We start from the raw sequence: 23,388 nt of genomic DNA on the forward strand, positions 1-23,388 counted from the left end.
CCTCCCTCCAGAGCTACCGTCCTGTCTCCCTCCTACCCTTCCTCTCCAAAACCCTCGAGCGGACTGTACACCGCCAGCTCTCTGCTTTCCTGTCCAACCACTCTCTGCTTGACCCTCTCCAATCTGGCTTCCGCTCTGCTCACTCCACTGAAACCGCCCTCCTGTCCGTCACCAACTCACTTAAGTGTGCCCGAGCTGCCTCTGTTCTAATTCTCCTCGACCTCTCTGCTGCCTTTGACACTGTCGATCACTCTATTCTACTATCATCTCTCGCTGACCTGGGGATCTCTGGCACTGCTCTGGTTCTCCTCCTACCTCTCCAACGGCACTTACCAGGTAACCTGGCGTGGAGCAACCTCCACACCTCACCCTCTCTTAACTGGAGTCCCCCAAGGGTCAGTCTTGGGTCCTCTCCTGTTCTCTCTCTACACCCGCTCCCTGGGCCCCCTCATCGCATCCTATGGTTTCTCATACCATTTCTATGCTGATGATGCTCAGATTTTCCTCTCCTTCCCCACCTCTGACTCCACCATCCCCTCCCGTATCTCTACCTGTCTGTCTGCTATTTCCTCCTGGATGCACTCGCATCACCTCAAACTCAACCTCTCTAAATCTGACGACCTTTTCTTTCCCTCCTCCTCCCCCTCCTCTGATCTCTCTATCTCTGTTCCTCTGGAATCTACCACACTCTCTCCCTCTTCCTCCGCTAAGAACCTTGGAGTCACCCTGGACCCCTGCCTCTCTTATTCCCAGCACATCTCCACTCTGGCACGCACTTGCCGATTCTTCCTGAGCAACATCCGAAGAATCCGACCCTTCCTCACCAACTATGCTACCCAGCTCCTGGTCCAGGCCCTGGTACTCTCCCGCCTAGACTACTGCAACTCCCTCCTGGCTGGCCTCCCTGCATCCGCCACCCGTCCGCTCCAGCTCATCCAGAACTCTGCTGCCCGCCTGGTGTTCTCTCTGCCTCGTTTTGCCCATGCTACTCCACTACTCCGCTCACTCCACTGGCTCCCAACCACCGCTCGCATCCAGTTCAAGACTCTTGTACTAGCCTACAGATGCCTTGACCAGACTGCACCCAGCTACCTCCAGACCCTCATCTCTCCCTACACCCCCACTCGACCTCTCCGCTCCGCCTGCACTAGAAGACTAGCTCTACCTCCGCTACGCTCCCCTGCCTCCAGAGCCCGCTCCTTCTCCACCCTTGCTCCGCAGTGGTGGAATGACCTTCCTACAGATGTCAGGACTGCCCAGTCCCTGACCACATTCCGGCACCTCCTTAAGACTCACCTCTTCAAAAAGCACCTGTAGAACTCCTCTGTTTGTATCCTGGGACACTATCACCCTTCATTTAAATGTGCTTTATTTTGCTCTTATCTGCCCCCTATTTTACTGCATTTAATCCTGTACTTCAGAATACTGTAATCTGCCAAGTGTTTAACCTGTAGTATTTTGTATTTAATCATATCCTGATGTAACTATCACTATTATCTGCTGTATTATTGAATTGTGTTTTGTCACACTTGTACTTTGCTTGAACAAAAGTTATTGTATTTCTTGCTCTTATTGTATTACTTGTATTGTAACACTTGAAATGTATTTGCTTACGACTAAGTCGCCCTGGATAAGGGCGTCTGCTAAGAAATAAATAATAATAATAATCCATACAGAAGCAGCACAATGTTGCAATGAAAAATACCAAACTCAGACAAGGAAATGGGTAACGGTTTGCCACTTGTATTGTTAAAGGAAAAAAAGAAAAAACAAACATACAAGCAGAACACCTGACTGAAGAACCACCCTATATTCAAAAATACATCTTTCCAATCACATATAAAAAATATATTTTACCCATGAGTTAGAAAAATAGCCATATCTAGACTTCACATTTCTCAGCTCGTGGTTCTAGTTAGACATCTGTGAACGCTACGGGAAGGTGGCTGAATGTAAAACATAGAAAAACATAACCAGAACACTTCAAATTTACATATGCTGCTAGAACAAGTGGACAAGTAATTCAAGCTATTACACATGTTTATCAGTATCACTTTACAGAGCAGCACACCAAATCAGACCACTGTCAAACCAAACAGAAAGCTGAAAAGTTTAGCCAAGTACAATCAATGGTTTCTAACACCGTACTGAATCTAACTACTGTGGTACCTGATGTGTCTGACGCTGCAATTGGTTTATATACTAATCAGAACCCATTGGAGAGCAATATTGAGACAGATTTTCTTCCAGGCAAATCCAAAAATCTGATCATTTTGCATGGAATATCCCTGCTGCTGCTTTTTTTTAAATCTATCTATATCCTGATATCTATATATAAACTGATTGTTTCAACGCTACATTCAATTCTGGAAACTAGAGTTCATTAACTGATATGGACAGTTAAATTAGGCGGTCACAAATTTCTTCCAGGCAGAGGGGTTCAACCTATACAGCTTATTGTTCATCGTTCACCTTGAAAACCTATTCCATAATGTATTTACTGAATCATAATGACTTCAATATGTATCAGTAAGATAGGAATTTATGCATGTCCATACATAACCAACAACAGTATGCATCTACAGGGCTTGAAGGGGGTTCTCTTAAGTCTACGTCAGGGAAGTACAGTACATGGCTCCACTGGTCTGTTTAAAAACGCATAGTTGAAAATGGCAAGAAAATTCCTTGGAGATTCCATAACATGGGGTCTCGGGAGAGCCTTGTACTGTACATCACAACAGTGACGGAAAAATGATCTCCATTGCACAGAGTCATTTTAGAAAGTTGAGCCTATTACTCTTGAGATTTGGATAAACAAATGCATCTCATAAAACTAAAAAGTAAATCTTGCAATAGCTCAATCTGCTATGCTTTGGGGTGTCTTACATCCCATCACAACTACCTGAGATGTATTAATAAGTCTTATTACATGTCAAACATCACACGCATCATGAAACACATCATAGGATTACTATGCTTCTAAAACCTTGTTTGAATTCAAGCCTGGTGTTCAGTCCCGGGCTCCAATTAGCAGGCTGCAAGGCTCAATGTCTGACTTATTTTTTTTCCTGCTCATCTAGCCGGATTTCTCCAAGAACTTTCCCGTCATCCTCGGCAGAAAGGACTCCAGGAAATGGAAAAAATCCTGGAACAAATTGCTGCCGTCAACGAGTGGGGTGAACTTGGCCAAAGTCCTGGTGTCTTCTGTCCCTCCCACAACTTCAGCGTGGAGTGTGAACTCCAGTACTGCCCCCGACACCTTAGCCTCTTTCTCCTGCTGTGCGATGGCCTCTGTGACTTTAGACTCTAACTCAATGCTGCCACCATCAGGCCTAGAGTCCTCCTTCAGCACTTTCAAGAGATCTCTCCTTACTTTTCTCCTCCCAGCCCACACCTTATGCCAAAGGGTGCATTGCCAGCCAACAGCAGGCTGCGGGTGGGCGGGGTCCAGCTTCTGTTTCTTGGAGCTGGAGGGTTGCGGGGTCTCCTCTGAAAGACGGGGCCTCTTGACCCCAGATTGGGGTTCATCCTGAAGGCTTGCGATTGGGGAGTCTTTGGAATGAACGTCCTCGTTATTGTTGGCTTCTTGTAAACAGGGCTTCCCCTTCAGCTCTTGGGACTTGGTCTCATTTTCAGTGCCTCCCTTCAGGGGATCCTTCACACAAGGAACATCAAGGTTTGCAGATTCCTGTTCTGCAATTTCGTTGAAGCTGGTTTCACTCAAATGGCTGCTCTGCTCCCCACTTGCATTGGGCTTGGTACCCTCTTCGCTGACTCTTTTGACAGGGCTGCAGCTGATCTGCAACACATTCTCCAGGACGCACAGCATCGCCCCGCACACCTCACTGAACCAAAGCTGCCTGAAGTCTCCAGATCCTTGCAGCTGTTTTCTGGTGTCTCCCGACAGGGCGCTCAGTTTGAAAGGGATTCCGATGATCATTCTGTCCGCCCCGGCTTCCCCAGATTGCCCGTGTGAGGCGGCACTGCCGCCCTGCTGGTGGAAGAGCCGCACAAGCCCCCAGACCTTGCCCTTGGTGGATTTGCGCTGGTACTGCAGGCTGCGGCAGTACTTGGCGGCTTCCTGGCACTGCCGGCGGAGGCGCTGCTCTGTGCGCTCGTTCAGGTTCCCCGCCACATTGTGGCACAGCTCAAAGGGGTCCAGGATGTTAAGGGGCCCCAGACGAGGGTTCCTGTCGCCCGCCGAGTTCAGAAAATCGGTGATCGGGAGAGCCCTGCCGTGACGTGGGGAGATCACGGCGCCAGCAAAGTCAAACTGCCCATAAAAATTGTAAAACTCAGAGAGAAGGGTGCCTGGAAACCAAAACAAAAGAGTATGCATTAAAAAGATCTGCATTGCCTCTAACTAAATGCTACTAACAAAGTTGTATTTATAAAGTGATATACAATTGGAAAGGGGGAATAGATTAAACTCATTACTTAACCCATTAAGTGTCACTGTCATCATTTGAGGACAGGCAACTTTGTCATTTCTTTGGAGCATTTTTAACTGTTATTTTAATTCTCTACATTGTTATAATAACTTACTCTAATTTTGTTAACCGCAAAAGTGAAGTTAAAATGTAATGGATCAAATGATATAAAATAAAGCTTGTGTTCTGATTTTATTTAAAATAAATGTATTTGGTACTTAGGGTTCATGTTTCTCACTTATTCCCTTCATGGTTACAAAACTGAACTTTATTGAAATGTTAACTTGATTTAGTTACTGTACGTGAAACGTTGAAAGTTAAGGATAATCAATTGAAGCTCTTTCACTTACAGAGATGTTCAGTGTTTTCACTGGCTGGGAGTGTCGAAGAGTCACAAGGAAAAGTGCAGTCCCAATCGTCTATAATGCAGCGATCTTCCTCACCTGAAACTCAAAGAATACGTGGCTTGACTAACTGAATAACTACTTATTTTAACAAATGTAAAATTATTAAATAGAAAATACATCCAATAACATTAAACACTTTGGGATTTGCGTTATAATGGGATCAACCATGCAAACATAAAAATGTTTTATACATATTATATATATATATATACACACACACACACAAAAAATTATATCAAAAACGTATTCTCCTCTTGTTCTGCTTCAATGGTGCAGCACAATGTCATTTGTTAGTTTCAAATGATGTTTGAATTTAATAAGAAACCAATTATTGGATTTTAAATCGTGTCAGCAAATTCGATTATTATTAGAGGTGAACAGGGTAAGTAGGTAGTCCACTTTATATGACCCCTATTAACCTCTGATATTATAGTAATGTTAAACCCAGCCTCGACTGATGGATCCAAGTGTACCTGCAAGTGATTTCAGGTGGTTAACTGATGGCAGCACGGGAGGCTGTCTGTTCTGAAGGAAGAAAATCACAAGCAAAGTCAGGGCGTAGTTATTCAGCAAGGGTCCTCCGCCACAAGGGTTTCCTGAAAGAGAAGAAATGCATTAACCTTCTGTTAGAGGTGCTAATTGTTTAGAGGTTAAACTGCCAGAACCAAATTACCCATCGACAGATTGAGATGCGAGCCTAAGGACTCAGTTCTATTAACTTTCTAATTCAAATTCACATAATACACGTAGCACACGTTGATCCGTTTATGATTTGATTCATCTTTGAAGATGTGTTAATCCAATAAAAATTGCCACTTTTGATTGCCTGAATGTAGGATTTTAGAAAAAAAACAAAACCAGCTAAAATTGAATTTAGTTTTTGGGTACATATTTAACATTTTTGATTTATTAAATTCATTGCAAAAACTGCGTTAAAGTAATGTTATGGCTACTCTAGCAAAACCCTTAAGTGAGGAAACTGCGAGTTAAGGTTGACACGCAACCTTAACTCTGCATCATTATGCGTATGTATGACATCACATATGACATCAGCAATGACATCACTGATTACATGACAAATGCTCCCCAAAAAACTGGCCATAGGAACATAACACTGGGAAACTGTTCACCATAACTTAGTCCTGAAGCAGTAGTTGATCAGTGAAACACAGATGGAGAAAACTGTCCTTCCACATCAGTAACAGTAATTAAAATCACCAGTGTCCATGGAGTTATAATGGACTAGCCAATTATCAAATTATTATGTATGAAAGGTGAAAAATAAGTATCCCCAGAGTAAAGAATACGTTGTGTAGGCCTTACTTTATCCCAGTGAATTAACTACAAAACAAAAGATGCCAAATAGTTGACACCACATTTCAGAGGTCACGTTAACACAGAATTCTGCATAATATATGCAGGGCATTTTAATAAAACGCAAAAGAATAACAGTAGTGTGTTTCTAAAACACAGAAAATGACAACAGATCCCCGCTTCATCCCTATCCAATAATTGTGTTTATATTATGAAGTAGTTTTTATGCAATGTAACATGTAAAAATGGTTCCACTGCTCCCTGCATCCTCTCTTGTTTTTTTGAGGTCTCAGTATCCCATGTAGCACTGCACACATCCCTGGCATCTGTATCAGAGCATCTTACCTGCTGACACTCAGCCAAAAATTTGGACAAGTAAAACACATGCTCAAAAATCATGGTTTTAAGACCATGGGTGAGGCCTGCAGGGTTTTTATTGAGAACTATTCCGACATCTGTCTTGCTTTTGCAAAACTTGCAGCAATTGCAATTACGACACCTGTATCTGTAACAGCAGAACAGGGTTTAGCTGTCAGAACAGAGTGCAGACCAGCAAACGCTCTCGTTTACATGAGGATCATCTAAAGCATGACAATTTCAATGGAAGCTCCTCAGAATTATTACAACTTTGATTTGGAAAGAGCACGAGTCATTTTTTGACTGTGATGCTAAAAGGAAAATTAAGAACTTTTAAACAGCAAAATTGTAAATAGTTCTGATGTTGACAGCTACCCGCAGAGACATTGTTACGTGTTCTACAACATGGCAAGCTTGTCTTTTATGTCTGTTTCTACTACCATTATTTATACTGTGTACTGTTTTGCATGTTAACTTCGTTAATCTGAAATAGTTACATTAGAAAATAACTGTTGATTCAATAGGCAGATGTTATTGAAAACGCAGATTCTGTTACTTATTGAAGACAGAAAATAGATTAAAATGTCTGTACATTGTATTTCAAACGTAGATATATATCTTCACAGAGCAGTAGCACAAAGAAGGAACCCTTCTCCCCATTTTTTTAATTTTATTAGACCAATACATTTTAGCAGACCCACTCGGATTATGTTCCTATGGCCAGCCTTCGGGAAGCATTTGTCATGCAATTAGTAATGTCATCAGTGATGTCATTACTGATGTCATATGTGATGTCATACAAACGCATAATGATGCTGTGTTAAGGATGCGTGTCAAAAAAGTTTGTTAACATTCCTTATTTAAAATGACAGGTCAGGTTGAAACAAAGACCTGCTGTGGAATGAATTGCCAAGACTGTCTACCCTGGAGTGTTTTTGTAAATTGAAAGTACAACAATGTTAGTATTCAAGAATAATTAGCATTAAAAAAAATTCTACGCAATAAAAATGAATCATACATATATCAAATAATTAATGCATTTCTAACAAACATTTCAAGAAATAACTATTCAACAAGCTGTATACAAAAAATGTAATTAAAGCATTTTAAACATTGCATGGCTTTGTTTCAACCGACCTTTTAGGACATGTCTGGTTGAAACTTAAACCCTGCAGTGGAATGGATCTGAAGTGGCAAGGTTACAATTGATATAAAACAACAACACAGACATATACAATTCATAATCAATATATTTATAGCGCAAACAATATAACTCGCTACCCAAAATAAGGCGTCTTTAGAAATATATTTTGAAGCGCAGATCACACATATATAAATAAATTACAAGATATACTTATGTATGTATTAGTTTTTTATATAGCACTGCATACAAGACAAAAATGATACTACGTTTACATAACTGCATCATTAGGCCTATAGGCTGCATTTAAGGTTACCAGATATCCAGATTGAGAAACTGGGATTTTTTTTTTTGTTCAGTTCAATACTGCATTTTCTAAACAGGTGAAAGCACACAAAAGTATGATACTGTAATACACATTAGTAGGCATATTTCATTACACGTCGATAGCTGTACCTTTATGTGTATAGACATTATCGTTAAGAGATCAATCTCTGTTCTAGGATAAAAAGCATGCTTATAGAAGTAGTTTGTACTTTGATGTTGTATTTCTATCCTGTATACCTGCCTTTGCATCTGCAGTTAGCATTGTTAAACCATCTCCACTTCTTCATTACATCATGGATATCTAACAATGACACTTTGAACATTTCATGATGTATGCCTAGTCCCGATGAAGATGGCGGCGTTAATGGACTTTTCAGATTGAAAAATGCTCTCCACGTCTGCGCAAAATTCACGAGAATTATGGGAAATGTAGTCTTGGCATTGAAAAAGTGATGAACTACACGGCTCCTTATCAAAAAACTGTTGCGCTTCCGATTTTAAGTCTTCGCATCTTTCAGTTTTTTCAAGAAAACGGATTAAAATCTTAAAATGAAAAGAGCAAAAGGCATGTCACACAAATACGATGTACATGTCTGGTAATTTTCATTTTAATGAATCTGGTAGTTTTAGAGAACCACGAGGGTGCATTTTTTTGTAATGTTACTCCAAGGGAAAAATTCTATTTTTTTGACGTGTCCATAAAACAAAAAACTACCAAAACTGAACTACACCCCATTTGGGGGGAAAAGTTTTCACAGGCCCATTACAGAAATAAGCAGTTCAGGAGAATTGAAAGGGTTTGGCTCCACCTGCTGGCAAGTGTGAATATCTACCTGGAAACATAAATCTACTAATTAAATGAGGAGTTGGACAATCAAAAACAGAAAGGCTATATTTAACACACTTACATCTTATTGAGCAGTCCACATTCTGTAGATGTATCCGACAGACTTGGATAGTATTCTAAATACTGAGATGAGTTTCTTACCAGCTAGCTGTTTCTGTTTAGCCCAGTACCGGACAGCATAGACGAGCGGTCTCAATCTCTCATCCAAAGAGCAGCACAACTGAAGGAACCGAGTATTTCGGACAGCCAGTCTGAGGGAGAGAAATTTTAAAACAAAAAAGTAAAATTATAAACTTAAATCGTTTTTTTTTTTTTTCGAAGGTTAAAATAGAACAAAATGCATCCTGTCCTCCCCATCGGCTTTCAGTTCTCTTCTTGTCTGTTTTCACTTTAATGAAGACACGAAAAGTTATTAATGGGGACCTAACAGCGGGTGTGTTCAGGAGGTACAAAAATGCATTTTAAAGATTTATTTAAAAGGGGGACAGTGATAATGTTTCTCATGTCAACTGATTTTAAATCTTTGGTTACTGCTCTTTTAAAAAAACAGCCTGTCTTGTATTATCAACCCCATAAGGCAGCCCAGTGTCACCTCAAACAGATCAGCTCTACAGTTATTGGTGTATATATGCAATAAACATGCACTAAATTCATCAGGTGCAAAACCTGTCCGTCTGTGCTTGTCTGGTTCCTATTATCGGCTTCACCTCAAAAGTTTGTCAAGTCAAATCTTAGAATTCCAAAGCAGCAGCATCAACATGGCTAGATAACCCACCCCATAGCCTAATCCAGGAGCAGCCAATCACAATTAGATCATTAACTACTACAAGGTCTGGATGGAAATGTAATTGGTTCAATTAAACAATTTGGAACAGGGTTGGAACAAAGACGAGGAGTGGAAGGGCCAACTTTGGCCACCCCTGCCCTAATTGCTCTCTCTGTAAAGAAATGTCCAATTCCCAACCACACCCTCTGGTCCTGGTTTCTGTGCTGCGCTTAAAAGTACTGGTTAGGATTACATGTGTTTATACGAATTGCTCTTCACTCTTGATCACGTGCAGATATACAGAAAGGACTATCACTATGACCTGTTGTTGATGGAGATATCCCCCTGCAGCCCGGACTCTTTGTGGATGAACTTGACCACGGGTCTGCGGGCAGAGGGCACAGCTTGCACCTTGTGGACCCCCGGCACACACTTCTGCAGCACCGTGGCCACCAGCTCCAGGACCTCCGTGGACGTAGCCGATTCCAGGTCGATGTCCGACAGGATCGAGTCTTCCGACTGAGCGTCCTCAGACAACCCTTCACCTGCCTGCAAAAAAAAAAAAAACCTAGATCACAATCCACTTGAATGATTTACTTTAAAAAGTGGACTAACTGATTTAGCTTTCTCTAGATTTCCTTAACAATTATGCTGCTTTAATCTATGGTGTCTCCAAGGTTTCTGTTCGTGGCCTATTTAAAATTAAACACAAATACAGTACAACAGGGTGGGTGACAAACTCAGTTCCTGGAGGGCCGCAGTGTCTTCTGGCTTTCATTCCACCTGAACTCTTAATTAATTTGTCTAATTATTTGATTAACTGCACAAATTCAACACTTCTTTCCAGGCCTCAAAATGTTTCATTGGTAGTGTACACCTTGAATCAAGTGCATTTTTGAAATCATCAACTGTATATAAAAAAAAAAAAAAACCCTTGAAAAAATATGAATATGCCCAGTTGAACAAAGCTTTCCTGTTAGAAAGTGTCAGTCCTGAAAAGGAATGTTAGGGAGAGGAACTGAGAATCTAGGATAATCAACACATGAAACCCAGGCATTGTCCTGCAAATGCTATTGCTTTGCAGTTTCATCCACTCCAGGTTTTACTATGAGCTGGATTGGACAGAGTGTACAGGTAACAAACCCAGTGGTGTTCTATTAAGCTCATAGTAAAGCCAGGAAAGGATCCCTGAAAAGGACTGCCTGCTACGTACCTGTGCAGCTGTGCTCTTTGCTTTGGCCTGGAAAGTCTTGGTGTTCTCCAGATCTAGAAACAGGTCCAGGTCACAGCTATGGATATCGAAACTGTTCACCGAGGAGCCGAAAGGCAGGACCTTACACTCTGAAATACAAACACAGAACAACTCAATTAAGAGTCGCACCAGTTTTGGTGGGCACTGTTGTAGAAGCCCATTTCTGGGGGTAAAATGCAAGAAGTCCCATCTGATCTGTTGCTCGTACATGGACAGCATTTTGGTTTTCACACTGCACATGTGGGGGAGATTGCTCATTAAATCACAGCAGATTCCTTAGATCATAATACCATGATACTTAAGCTGTTGATTTCACAGACCCCGGGACTACCTTGCACAACATTAGCTTGTCCGCTAGTGTGTTAAAACAGGTAACAAATTCCCCACCCCACCTATTGTGCATGCTGGTACTGCAACAGTGCTGTACCTGGGAAGAATTCTGAGAAGATCTCCTGCAGGAGAGACACCAGCAACTCACGAAGACGCCGCTCGCTCTCAGATAGCTCGAACAACTCCACCAGCCTCTGCATCTGCTCACCCACCTGCCAGAAAGAACAGAGATATCAAAACTGAATACTACAGTATAGCTGTGTTGTACGAAGACCTCACCCTTAGTCAGCATAACTAAAAACCAATACATCTGAGACCAGATTGTTGGACAGTTAGGTAACAATATACACAATATGCTAAGGTTTCACAGACCCTGATTAGCGCTAATCTTGGGCTACCCAATGTTAACATAAAAGAGATGGAAATAAGACTGCCATTGCATTGCAGTTTGATCCATTCCTGGTTTTACTGGGAGCTTAATAAGACACACCTGAGCTTGTTACCTGTACACTGGGGCTAATCAAGCTCGTAGTAAAACCTGGAATGGGTTCACAGAGGAACAGATCTTGAAATAGGCAATAGTGGGAACTTGGGTGGTTGTGACTCACAGTGTCAGCTTGACAGAGAGCTGGGGTCAACTCCTCTAGGCTGATCAGCTGCTGCTTGGAGGGGTCTTGTTTCTTTTTGGGGATGTATTTAAACTCCTTCGTCTCTCTGGGCTTCACACGCAGGCGCTGGCCTGCCATACAGTGCTGGGGTTCCGCCAGCGCCACCTGCAGGCTTTCCGTGTTATTGAACTGCACAATCGCATAGACACCCTGTAATATGAATTTACAATGTTAGACGTCTTAGCAGGAGGCGGTACAGTACTTGGCATAAGTGAAAACAGACCCCCGACCTGGTCTTTGTCCATGATGACGCTAGCCACGGGTCCGAAGCGCTGGAAGTGATCTATCAGCTGCAGTTCGGTCGTCCCGCGCTGGAATCCGCTAACAAAGACGCTGTGCTGCTCCTGGGTCTTCCTCGTGTCACGCACACTGCGCAGCTTCTGGTGTTTCCTGCCTTTTAAATGGTCCTCCAGGCTCGCCTCTGCACACACACACACGTTAGAATTGTATTACCAATACAATATACATTTAAATAGAAACCAACTAATGTGGTTTACCAACTAATGTGGTTACCAAATACTGTACATAAAGGTTTCTCTGTTCTAAAAAAAAAAAGTGCTGGACTGTTTCAGACAGACCTTCAATAGAATTATCTGGAACTATCTTCCCTAAAGTATTATTACGGCGTTCAAAATAACCTGGAGTTCGACGACGGTGCAATTTTGTCATTATTTATTATTTGTTTAGAACTGTCTTACATACATAAGTTAGTAGTTAATAAAAGTACTTGGTTGTCATCATCCATTAAACACGTATGTAAGAAATAGTTTATACAATCGCTGTAGACCATGCATTGACAGTTGATTTAAGACGTTTCTGATAAAATCGACTACCCACTAAAAAATATATATATATATTCATGACGTTACAAACAAACTACTGCTAAACTTACGATTTGGAACATTGATATCGCAAAGAAGGCAATGGAACCCTCCCTTTGCGAGTGCCTGGGTGTCTGCATCTAACTCCATCGCCGTATATCACAGTAAATGTAATATTTGTTTACGAAAGAAACCCTAAATTAAACCTCCCTCCTTTCAACACACTTTTCCCCATGTGCCCATCTCTTCTTTGCACCGGACTGCAAACGTGGCTAACTATCATTTTAGTTCCGACACCCGGAAGAGAAAATAAGGTCCTGGCATGACGGTGCTGCTGCGACAGGGGGCGATAGAGATTTAAAAATAATTTTAAAAGGTGTATTTATTTATTTCTACACTCCGCCATGAAACGAGTTACGGGACATAAACACGTGGTTTGACAGTATTGCGGGAGGCAAACATATAAATACGTAATAATACAACATAGTAATTCTGCTAATGGTTCATGCCCATTGTAGCTGCCCTTGCACTAATGTGAATGCAATAAGCTTCTAAGCAAATAACCTTATTGCATTGCCATTATAGTGCCACTGCCTGCATTGCCATTGAAGATTATTTGATGAAGCTCGGCCGTGTTTGATACCCCCGGGAGGTCTAATTGGGCGTCCTCCCTGGTTGGCATGGAAAAGAGCGCTAATTGACAGCAGCTTGAACCACACTGTACAGATCACGTTCCTTGCAGATCGATTCAAAGGCTATTTGAGCAACTAACACCGATTAACTGAAGTGGACTTACTCAAATGGAGTGTGTGCCCAGTGATGATATCATATAATGTGTCCCACTGTGAAACTGAGCTTGTTGCTCGATGAGGACATTTTTTCAATAAACAACAATGTTAAAAAGCTTCAAATAAAGCAACTCAAGGGTTAACTAGCCTTTTTTGTTTGCTTGTTTTACAAAACAAATGGTGCAAATGTAGCCCAGTAGTATGCTATGTGAATACAATATATGATTATTAATATTATTATTTGTTTATTTAACAGACGCCTTTATCCAAGGCGACTTACAGAGACTAGGGTGTGTGAACTATGCATCAGCTGCAGAGTCACTTACAATTACGTCTCACCCGAAAGACAGAGCACAAGGAGGTTAAGTGACTTGCTCAGGGTCACACAATGAGTCATTCCATGACATGTATTCCATGACATGTATTGCATGGACATGACGTCACAATACTAGCTCTCTGGTGGTAGATAAAAATATGCAATAGGATGCTAAATACAAACTTTGTATACACCACTTAGAAGCACTGGTATATATATCAGCTTTTTAAAAAGAAAAATAAATATAAACAGCTGAAGAAGGGCTTTTGCCCGAAACGCCCTGCAAATAAAATATTTTTTAATCTTTTAAACTTTGTACATTTAAAAAAAGCTCTCAAAATCAAAGAAAAAAAGAAGCAACAAGAGTCTATTCAGGTTTCCTTTGAGTTTTGCATTCGGTTATCTATTTTCCTGCCTTGTGGGCTCTATTTGTTCTCATTAGAAGCTCACAAGGGCAGGTGTTGACATTTGTATTGGGCGCTCAGAAAACGCTTTCAAAAACTGACTCACGTCTTTCAGTGGGGCTGGCTGACTAATCTCCACTTGGGAAATACAAAGCCTCCCCCAGATCATGCTAAAACCATGCTACAGCATGTTTGTGTTTCAATAGTTTAAACAAATCCTGAACTATTAACAGACTGTCCATTCATTTGTACTATGAGGAAAAACGATTAAAAATGACACTGACTGGGTGGTAACGTGGGCGAATTCACTGGTCTTTCATCCTTTTTGTGAATGTCTGGGTTCAGCTAGCGACTCAACGGGTGAGGGCATAGCATATACACAAAGTGTTTGTTATACCTGAAAGGTGTTCATCAAAATGCACAAAAACCCACAGTGAATGTACAGTAGGTAGAATATGAGAAAGATATGTACAACATATCGAAACGTTGGGCAGCTGGCTCTTTGAGCTAATATATATATATATATATATATATATATATATATATATATATATATATATATATATATATATATATATATATAGATGGATAGATAGACAGATAGATACCACTTGTTTGAAAATATGACAGTCAAGGAATGGAGCACAATTTTCAAACCAAAAAAGGTTGAGTTATTTATTTATTTATTTATTTATTTATGTATTTGTTTAGTTATTTTTAGCACAAAAAAAAACAACAACAAAAAAAAACGCAGCTAGAAGAGCCGACGTTGTGTTTCCCGAGCACGGCGTCTCTCGCTCTGGAATAAAAAGCAGCAAGTCGCCATGGAAACTGCCTTTCATCCCCGCGCTGCTCCCTGTTGTTGGGGTCGTGTTAAGCGGATTGGGAGAGTCGCGCACGCAGCCTGAGCAGCGGCTCTGCAAACCCAGGGTCTCGCAGTTCACAGGTCACCAGACACAGGCGTAGAAAAGAGAATAACAATACGTTTATAGATAGGGATGCTTTTATCGAAAACTAAATAAATGTTTCTTATTTACTTAATGCGTGTCCCCAGTGGTAAACTGAAGATTTATTATTGGAAGCTATGTAAAGTGCTCGGATTGCTAAAACTGTAGCAGTGAAAACATCTTGTTTTTTCTAATTCAATTCAGCTGCTGTATTACAATGTTGTAGTATTGCCTATTGTATTTTGCTTTTATTTATCTATGAAGATATGAATGTTATTTTAAAATGCAGTATTTTGTAATTCTTAGAATTAAACTAAATATGTGTTTGTAATTCGCTGCTTGTGTTAATTTGTTGCTGCTGTAGGCTTGGACAAAGAACGAGAAACACCCGCCATAGCACTATCAATAAGGTGCAAGGTGTTTAAATTGTTACGGAGTGATACATGAACATTCCTCAATGTTTATTGCCTCAGTGGAATCTGGGAGTGGAAATCAGGGCAGTGCTAGGGGGAGTTCTGACAGTTCCAGAGGAACCAGGCCTGGGCCTGTCAGTGACCGTCGAGGGGCCTCAGGCCCCAGCTATTTGTATCGGTAACAGATATCGCTCTTTTTTTCTGAATAACGAATACAGACAGATCATTTTGTATTTGTATGTATATGCCTTCTGACTAACTCTATAGAGAACTGGGAAGCAGATAAACTGGAATGAGCTTATTAATGTCATTTCTTCAGAGAAGGCTAGGAAATCTTTTGTTGGGGGGCAGGGGAGGGTCTGGAGGGGGCAGATTTGAGTCTTCAAACCCTTGGCATGACACTGGTGGAAATCTACAGTGAAGTCTGTTTTTGGACTTGCTCAGCATTTGAATCAGCACTTAAATGACTTTTTTTTTCTGGTGAAGCATCAGTAATTAAATACGAAAGCACCTGCCAAATGAGCACCTTTGTTTTTAATTGACTGGGTGTGATTCTGGGCTGCTGTTTTCCCGGAGCCGCTTGGCTACTATTTAATTCTCTTTAAAACAATTTGGAATGGCATGCACCACTCCGCTGAGGCTGTTGGTGGAGCGCGTTTGACGAGACCCTTTTAAAAGCTGCATGCTAGAAGCACATGTAGCAGGTCTGCTTCTGCACAGGCAAGGGCTCGCAACGCAGCACGGAGGTACTTAGAATGCCAGCCCTGTTAGCAGCCCGAGGAAACCATGGCAACAAGCGTCAAGCACATATTGGAAAGCAAACGGTGATGACTGTTTATATATTCCATCTTCACACCTCCAGCTTCAACATTTTCACTTCTTCATCTTCTATTTAAAGCACAGGCGCTGCATTAGCGAGGCTGACAGCTTTACAACACACTGCAGCTGTGTTAATGAAATACAGGGCTGTAATTCCATAAATCCTCTTAGTCCTTTGACAATGTGCAAGGGTTAAATAAAGAAAGCCCTGGCATAGCACTATCAGTGAGATGTAGGGCCACCAAGGGCAGCCATTGCAGAGTTGATTTGAGTTTTTTTTTTGTATAATTAGAAGGATAGGTGGTTATTCTTTAATGATACAGGGACACTGGTGCTGGAAATCTACAGTGAAGTCAGTCTGTTCTCAGACTAGCCCACTGTGTCAGCACTTTTGAGACTGTTCTTGTGAAACATCAGCAATTTATGCAGTCTTGAATGCAGAGGCACCTGCCAACTGAGTGGCTTTCTGCCCTTTATCAAAGTTAGTCATATGTGCTGTCTCTCCCATAGTGGCTGAAACTGTGAGATCCTGCTTTAACATATATCAGAATACATTACAGGGATATGCATAACAAAGGACTGCAGATGATTAGATGGAGAATTTGCCTGAAGGATGGTCATAAATGTTAATTTTGGCATTTGACATATTTTCTATATGGTGTGGTTGCTTCATTTGTAACTGATCTACTGAGAAAATGGCACAGTTTATGATGCAAAGTTAGAAGTATATTTTAAAATGTACACTATGTTTGGTTACCAGATGTACAATAGCAGTACAGTATTTCATGTTAGATTTCTCCATTTTTATATGGAAGCTGCAAAGCGGTGTGTAATTCAATATGTTAACGTAACATTATTCAGCAGGTTTCATTCGACTTTATGAGGCAAAATCAGTTCATTCTATAGGGTGGTGCAAAACGTCAGGTTACGGATGTAGCCCTGGTTCCCTGAAAGAGAAGACGACCAACAACCAATACCTTTGTGACATGCCTGCCACAGGTCAGGCATTTACTGAGCATTTTATGTCAGAGCTGCCGATTGGCCCTTCCGGGGAGTGACGTCCTCGGTCCCGCCTACTGAGGGAATAAGCAGTCATTCCGCAGAGCTCACTTTCACATCGAACCCGCAAATTTTTATTTATTTATTTTATTTGTTTATTTAGCAGACGCCTTTATCCAAGGCGACTTACAGAGACTAGGGTGTGTGAACTATGCATCAGCTGCAGAGTCACTTACAACTACGTCTCACCCGAAAGACGGAGCACAAGGAGGTTAAGTGACTTGCTCAGGGTCACACAATGAGTCAGTGGCTGAGGTGGGATTTGAACCGGGGACCTCCTGGTTACAAGCCCTTTTCGTTAACCACTGGACCACACAGCCTCCGAATGCGAGTGATGCGACCTCGCAGGGTTGGGCGGTCATCTTCTCTTTCAGGCAACCAGAGTTACATCCGTAACCTATCATTCCCTTTCAATTAGAAGTTGACCAATAACCAATACTTTTGGGATAAGTATACCAAATCCATCCAGCAGACGAGGGACTCGACACCGCGAAACCAAGAGCTGGTCAGACTGACTGATAGAAAAGCAGACTACAATCGCAAACTGATGTAGGCTGTTGAAAAGAAATAAGATTAAAAGCAGTGCAGTTGAGCAGCATTTATAGCTCAGCTCACAGAAGCTGAGTTTCTGATTCCAGGGAAGTGGCCAACCGACTTCCAGCAATAAAATTGCAGGGGAACTCCAGAAACCTTGAGTGAGAGCTCTTTCACGCAGACTCAATCACAGCACCTGGACAGGTTAGTTATACCTTTACCTACCTCAAGAAAGTGAAAGTGTCCTCCGTGGAGTGACTATTTATTCCCTCGATAGGCGGGACCGAGGACGTCACTCCCTGGAGGGCCCTATCAGCAGCTCTGACATAAAATGCTCAGTAAATACTTGACCTGTGGCAGGCATGTCACAAAAGTATTGGTTGTTGGTCATCTTCGAATTGAAAGGGAACTTTTGGCCACAGCTGTAGCTGTGTATCCTGGATTGCATTCATCCATTAGAGGTTTCATTCAACCTTTGTATTTGTTTAGTGTAGAAATCTAACTTCGCATATGCTCATACAGAGGTGGTACAAGCACTCGGACGTTCCCCAGTAAAGGTTAATCGCATTATGCCACAGTAAAAGCATGGTAAAGTGCAGTTCAGCACTGTAAAGCAGGGCTAGAAATAAGATTTCCATTGTGATGTGACTAGCCAGTCTACAGTAAAAACAGCAATGACTCAACCTCATATTCATCCCTTAAATCAGAGTTGTCTAATCTTAAACATACCCATGACCAGTGAATTATTAAAGACACAGAAAAATCCAAATCATACAAACCTTCAAATTGAAAAAAAAAATAAAAGATTTTTATGTTTGTTTGTTTTTTTGTTAAAAAAGAGTACTGCAATTGTGAACATAAGATCAATGCTGTTGCATGGTAACCTCTAAACAAAGAGATTTTAGCATGTACATGACAACATATGTATTTATTTGCTACATTAATACATACAACGATCTGCCCGCCCTTTATTAAGGTTCAACGTGCTGCCAACTTAAATTTTTGCTTTTTCATACTAAGGAAGCACACGTAATTGCGCAACATTAACATAAGGTTAGTTTCTGAAACGTGACTTAGTCTTAGTTTATTGGTAAAGGGACGAAGGATTTTAATAGTCCCAGCACCGAAAATCTGTACAGCACGACGACCAGACTTTGAAACGCCTTCACAAGGATACCGCGTCGCAAGGTGTGGGTTATCTTCCCAACTGTAGGTTATTCAGTGGTTGTGTGTTCTATTTTTAGCATACGGCCGGGGTCACGTGATGGTGGATCAACGTCACGAATGTTGTTGTTTGTGGAGGAGCTGTAAAGATGGAGGAGAGAGAACTGTGACGGTAAAAAAAAAAATACTTAAAACAAATAAAAATATATATCTGTATGTATATATGTATAGAACTTCTACAAAAACATACTCTAGTACACAACCGGGAATCGGAGAGCGAGAGGACTATCTACGTGTATCATCAGGTAAGTAGAATAACATGTTTTATTTGCTTTTTCTTCTGTTTGTTTAAATCGGTAGACTGTAGGCATTGCTGCGAATATATATATATATATATATATATATATATATATATATATATATATATATATATATATATATATATATATATATAATAATGAGAAGCACTGTGATTAAATATAAAGGGTTTATCTATGTCTGCCATCCTAAAATATCAATTTGCTTGTGAATCATAAGTGTAAGAAGTGCTAGTAGAGGCGGCGCACAGTCATCACATATCGTTTTCCTCAATTCTTGCAAAATATGTGATCGGTATGAAACATTTGATGAATGCAGCTGCAGAATTCGACAGGATACAGTATTGTATTGTGTCGGTAGGTTACATATACAGCAGGGTTCGGAGTGATTTAGTTTTTACGGTTTTCTTTTAGTTGGAAAATGACAAAATATTGTTATACTGCGTTTGTTTTTAAAATGTACATTTCATTTTTTTAGCGCACATTTGTTCAAGGGGGTAATATTATGAATGTGTACAATAAATGGTTAAACGGCACTGCATTTTACCTCTGACTATACAAATATAATAATGCTTGGTAGCGTTGATTGCTGTGTTTGAACCTTTCCTTTTAAACAAAGTCTGGCTAAGCACCATATCGTGTGTGGAGAGACTAGGTAGGAAATTGAGAACATACAATGTGTTTGGGACAGAAGTGAAATTATTAAAATGCATTTAATTGCTACAAAGAATACTTTTTTTTGCAATGTAGTGTGTATATATGTATTTGTTTCATACGTCGGAGAGGAAACTGAATGTTGTGGTCCACAGAACTCGCTCAGTAATATTGGGGTTACGATACATTAAAAGAAGCTCTAACTTTCATTACTTGTTTTTATTTTATAGTTTGATTTTTTTGTTTTGCCGAAGCTGTTAGTGCTATTTGTTAGTGTCATGTATTTTGAGTTTATTAGTGTACACACTGTGTGATGCCAGTGTAGACATCCAGTCAGAGAATCATTGTCTCAGTTTGCAGAATCAGGTTGAAAAGTGTGATTCACGGTGCCTGACTTGTACTGTAGTGCTTTTGTCTGTATAGTCCAGTAGCTTGGTTTCCGTTTGCTTTGAGGACATTACCGTTTTAAAGAAATGCTATCTAATGACACTGACCTTGATAGGCTAAAAAAAAAAACGTAAAAATGTTAATCACTAAATAGGCAGGATTTGAAAGTGTGTGTGTGATAGGCGTTTTGGATTAAACAAAAGGGAATGCATTGCCTATGAAAAGATGATTCAAATCGTGTAGTGGTTTTCAGGATTTGATTTTCATTAGGGGCTACCGTAGGTTTCACCCGTGTCGAATTCAAACCCAAGCCAACATAGGTGAGAAACATTTGAAGTTAAGTGAATCATAAATACTGTAGTCTGCTGTGCTGTCACTCTACAGCTAAGATCAAACGTTTTAACATCACTTAGAATTTTAGGATTGAGACATAATTAAAAAAAAACAAACTATATGAACATAATTTAGATATTTTATTTGACATCATGTAATCAAAGAAACCACAAAATGATATCGCAAAAGTCTACCGGAAGGAAGGCATAATAGTAGTACAGTATTTCAATGTTAGAGTTCGAAATGTCACATTTAAAAAAATAAAAATATGGAAAACTAGAGAGTGGTACGTAATTCAATATGTTAAGGTAACATTAATCGTCAGGTTTCATTTGACTTTATGAAGCGAAATTAGTTAATTCTACAGGGTGATGTAAAACTGTGGGCCGTAGCTGTACATGAGGTTACACTGAGGATTTAAGACTCCTATTGCATAGCAGCCAGGTTGATCCAGTCTGAGGTTTGCATTACTGTGCATACAGTACCCTGCTTCAGAAACTTATGTGCAAAACAGGTGTGCATCTCTTGAAAAATTCACAACAATTTTCCATCTGATCAGCCATTGCTTGGTGGATCACTCAGAGCTTACTTTCACCCGGTGATAGTGCTGCACACACTGATTATTCAGATGGAGCTCTTCACAGAAAGCAAGTGCTGACAATCAGGTGATTGCTGCTTTTTTTAGACTTTGTGGAAAACAGGAGTCTGCACACATCCAAGCAGCCGTTTCTACAGTTGTTTCACTTGGAATGGTAAATTAGCCCAATCAACACCAAGGACCCTCACCTGATTGTCAGCCCCTGATATCTGTGGAGTGTTCAACTCTACCTGGTGAGATGACCTGCTGGTTTTATCCTCTGTGAATAGCTGGGAGCTTAGCGATTGCATGCAAACTTTCAACTGGGAGAAATGCGAGTTAACAATGTTGATTTTAAACCTGTATGGTTCAGAAACGTCAACATTTTAAATTAAATCACTTTATTTTAAAGTTGAACACATTCCGAATACTGTTCAAAGTGTACTTCCCAGTTTTGACAGTGTCCTGAAGTTTGTTCTTCTTGTCCGTTTAGATTGAAATGTTACTTTCTCACAAATTCTTCTGTTAACTGCTAAAGCAACTTAAATTCAAACTTGTTTTGACGTTGTTGATTTTAATCTCTTATTTGGGGGAAATTGCTGGAAAATGTACTCTTGACAACCTGTTGCTTAAATAACTGTTGTAAAAAGTTGCCTAAAAGTTTCCTTGTGTTTTATCAGATTGATGGAACTTTCTGCACATCGTTGCTAATTCCCTACGACAGTTTTTTTTTTTTTGGTGTCTGCAAACTGGAACACAGTACAGTGTTGGAATGCAGTTTGGTACATACCACAGTTTCCGATAATTCTTTGGTGTCTGTTTAACTGCATACCACAGTTCAATCTTCTTGCACTAAATCATTAAGTTTGTTTCTGACAACATTTTCCCCAAATCTGTCTTGGTTTCCCTTTGTCTTTGTTATTTTTGGTAAAGTGACTTTACACTAGTGTGTTTTCTCAATGGGTGTCGCATCACTTGCAACAGGGTTTAAATCAATGCTGAGCTATGGTCCAAACTGGTAGTTTTGTGCACACATGTGTGTAGAAAGCAACTATGTGCAGCTGAGGCCAATTACCACTTGATAGGATGCCAAGTGACAAGCTGTAAGCAATTTTTTTTTTTTTTTTTTTAACATTGAAAGTTTTCATTGTGAACATACTGTGCAGTACATGCATGCAATATGCAGGATTGGATCAAACAAAAATTCTGATTGTCCCAACAAATCACTTCAGGGATGGAAATAAAACTCCCATTGCATAGCAGTTGGATCCATTCCTGGTTTTACTAAGAGACACACCTGAGTTTGTTACCTATGCACTGGGGCTGATCAAGCTTGTATCAGAATTGATGATCCGCAACATATAATGGGATTTGAGGAATGTGTCTCATTACTTCCTTAGCTTGATCGGACCAAAGTGCTTTTGCATGGGAATTTATATTTGGCAGTGTAGACTGGCATAATGCAACCTTTTTTTAACTGACTGTCGGCAGAAGTTTCCACTAGTTGGCTTTCTCATACCTGGCAAAACCATAGCTATTTTTTTAGTGCTGGGACAAATATCTGAATATTAGAACAAATATTTTTTTTACATGTATTCGGATACAAAAATCACATGTTCGTATTCACTAGAAATTACAAAAATACCTTGCACTTATTTACCGCCTCATCAGAAGTTGTGCGACAGTTTAAAAAATGGAAAATGAAAAAGAGTGCTCTGTGATATGAGATTAATATATTAAAAAAGAAAAATCACAGGATCAGCACAGCCGCTCTTGAGCCTCTATTTAAAAGTTTTAGACAGCAAAAAGTAAACAGACCAGATTATGCACTCGCACGCATAGTGATCTCTATGGAACGCCATCTGGGTCAAAAATGTGCTGTGCTGCTTTACAGCGAGTCGGAATCTCAAGGCACAGAAAAAAGTCATTTAGAAATGCCTTTCTTAAACAGTACCCAGCTTGCTGGAAATGTTGTGTAGTGATTTTTATATAATGTTTTTTGTTTGCGACTTTCTG

The 23,388-nt window shown here is 40.4% G+C and overlaps 2 protein-coding genes across 3 annotated transcripts in view; one reads left to right on the plus strand and one right to left on the minus strand.

Moving 5' to 3' along the window:
* Positions 1-1,721: 1,721 nt before the first annotated feature.
* Positions 1,722-12,943, minus strand: tut1 (terminal uridylyl transferase 1, U6 snRNA-specific). Its single transcript, XM_034055339.3, has 10 exons — positions 12,732-12,943; positions 12,070-12,260; positions 11,780-11,989; positions 11,269-11,383; positions 10,803-10,930; positions 9,912-10,138; positions 8,965-9,074; positions 5,311-5,433; positions 4,781-4,873; positions 1,722-4,311 (listed from the first exon to the last, which is right to left on the minus strand). The coding sequence occupies exons 1-10, from the start codon at positions 12,808-12,810 to the stop codon at positions 3,077-3,079; spliced, it is 2,511 nt and encodes an 836-aa protein (XP_033911230.1). The 5' UTR covers positions 12,811-12,943; the 3' UTR covers positions 1,722-3,076.
* A 6,152-nt stretch (positions 12,944-19,095) lies between these two features.
* The window catches only part of hdac5 (histone deacetylase 5), a 77,832-nt gene continuing 73,539 nt past the window's right edge, over positions 19,096-23,388 (plus strand). For both annotated transcript variants that reach the window (XM_059006747.1, XM_059006744.1), the window contains exon 1: positions 19,096-19,409. Coding sequence is in view for 1 of the 2 variants with exons in the window: in XM_059006744.1 (XP_058862727.1) it covers positions 19,205-19,409 (205 nt within the window). In the remaining variant the exon portion in view is untranslated. The remainder of the gene's footprint in view (positions 19,410-23,388) is intronic.

This window comes from Acipenser ruthenus, chromosome 33, assembly GCF_902713425.1.
Source record: "Acipenser ruthenus chromosome 33, fAciRut3.2 maternal haplotype, whole genome shotgun sequence".
NCBI classification, from domain to species: Eukaryota; Metazoa; Chordata; class Actinopteri; order Acipenseriformes; family Acipenseridae; genus Acipenser; species Acipenser ruthenus.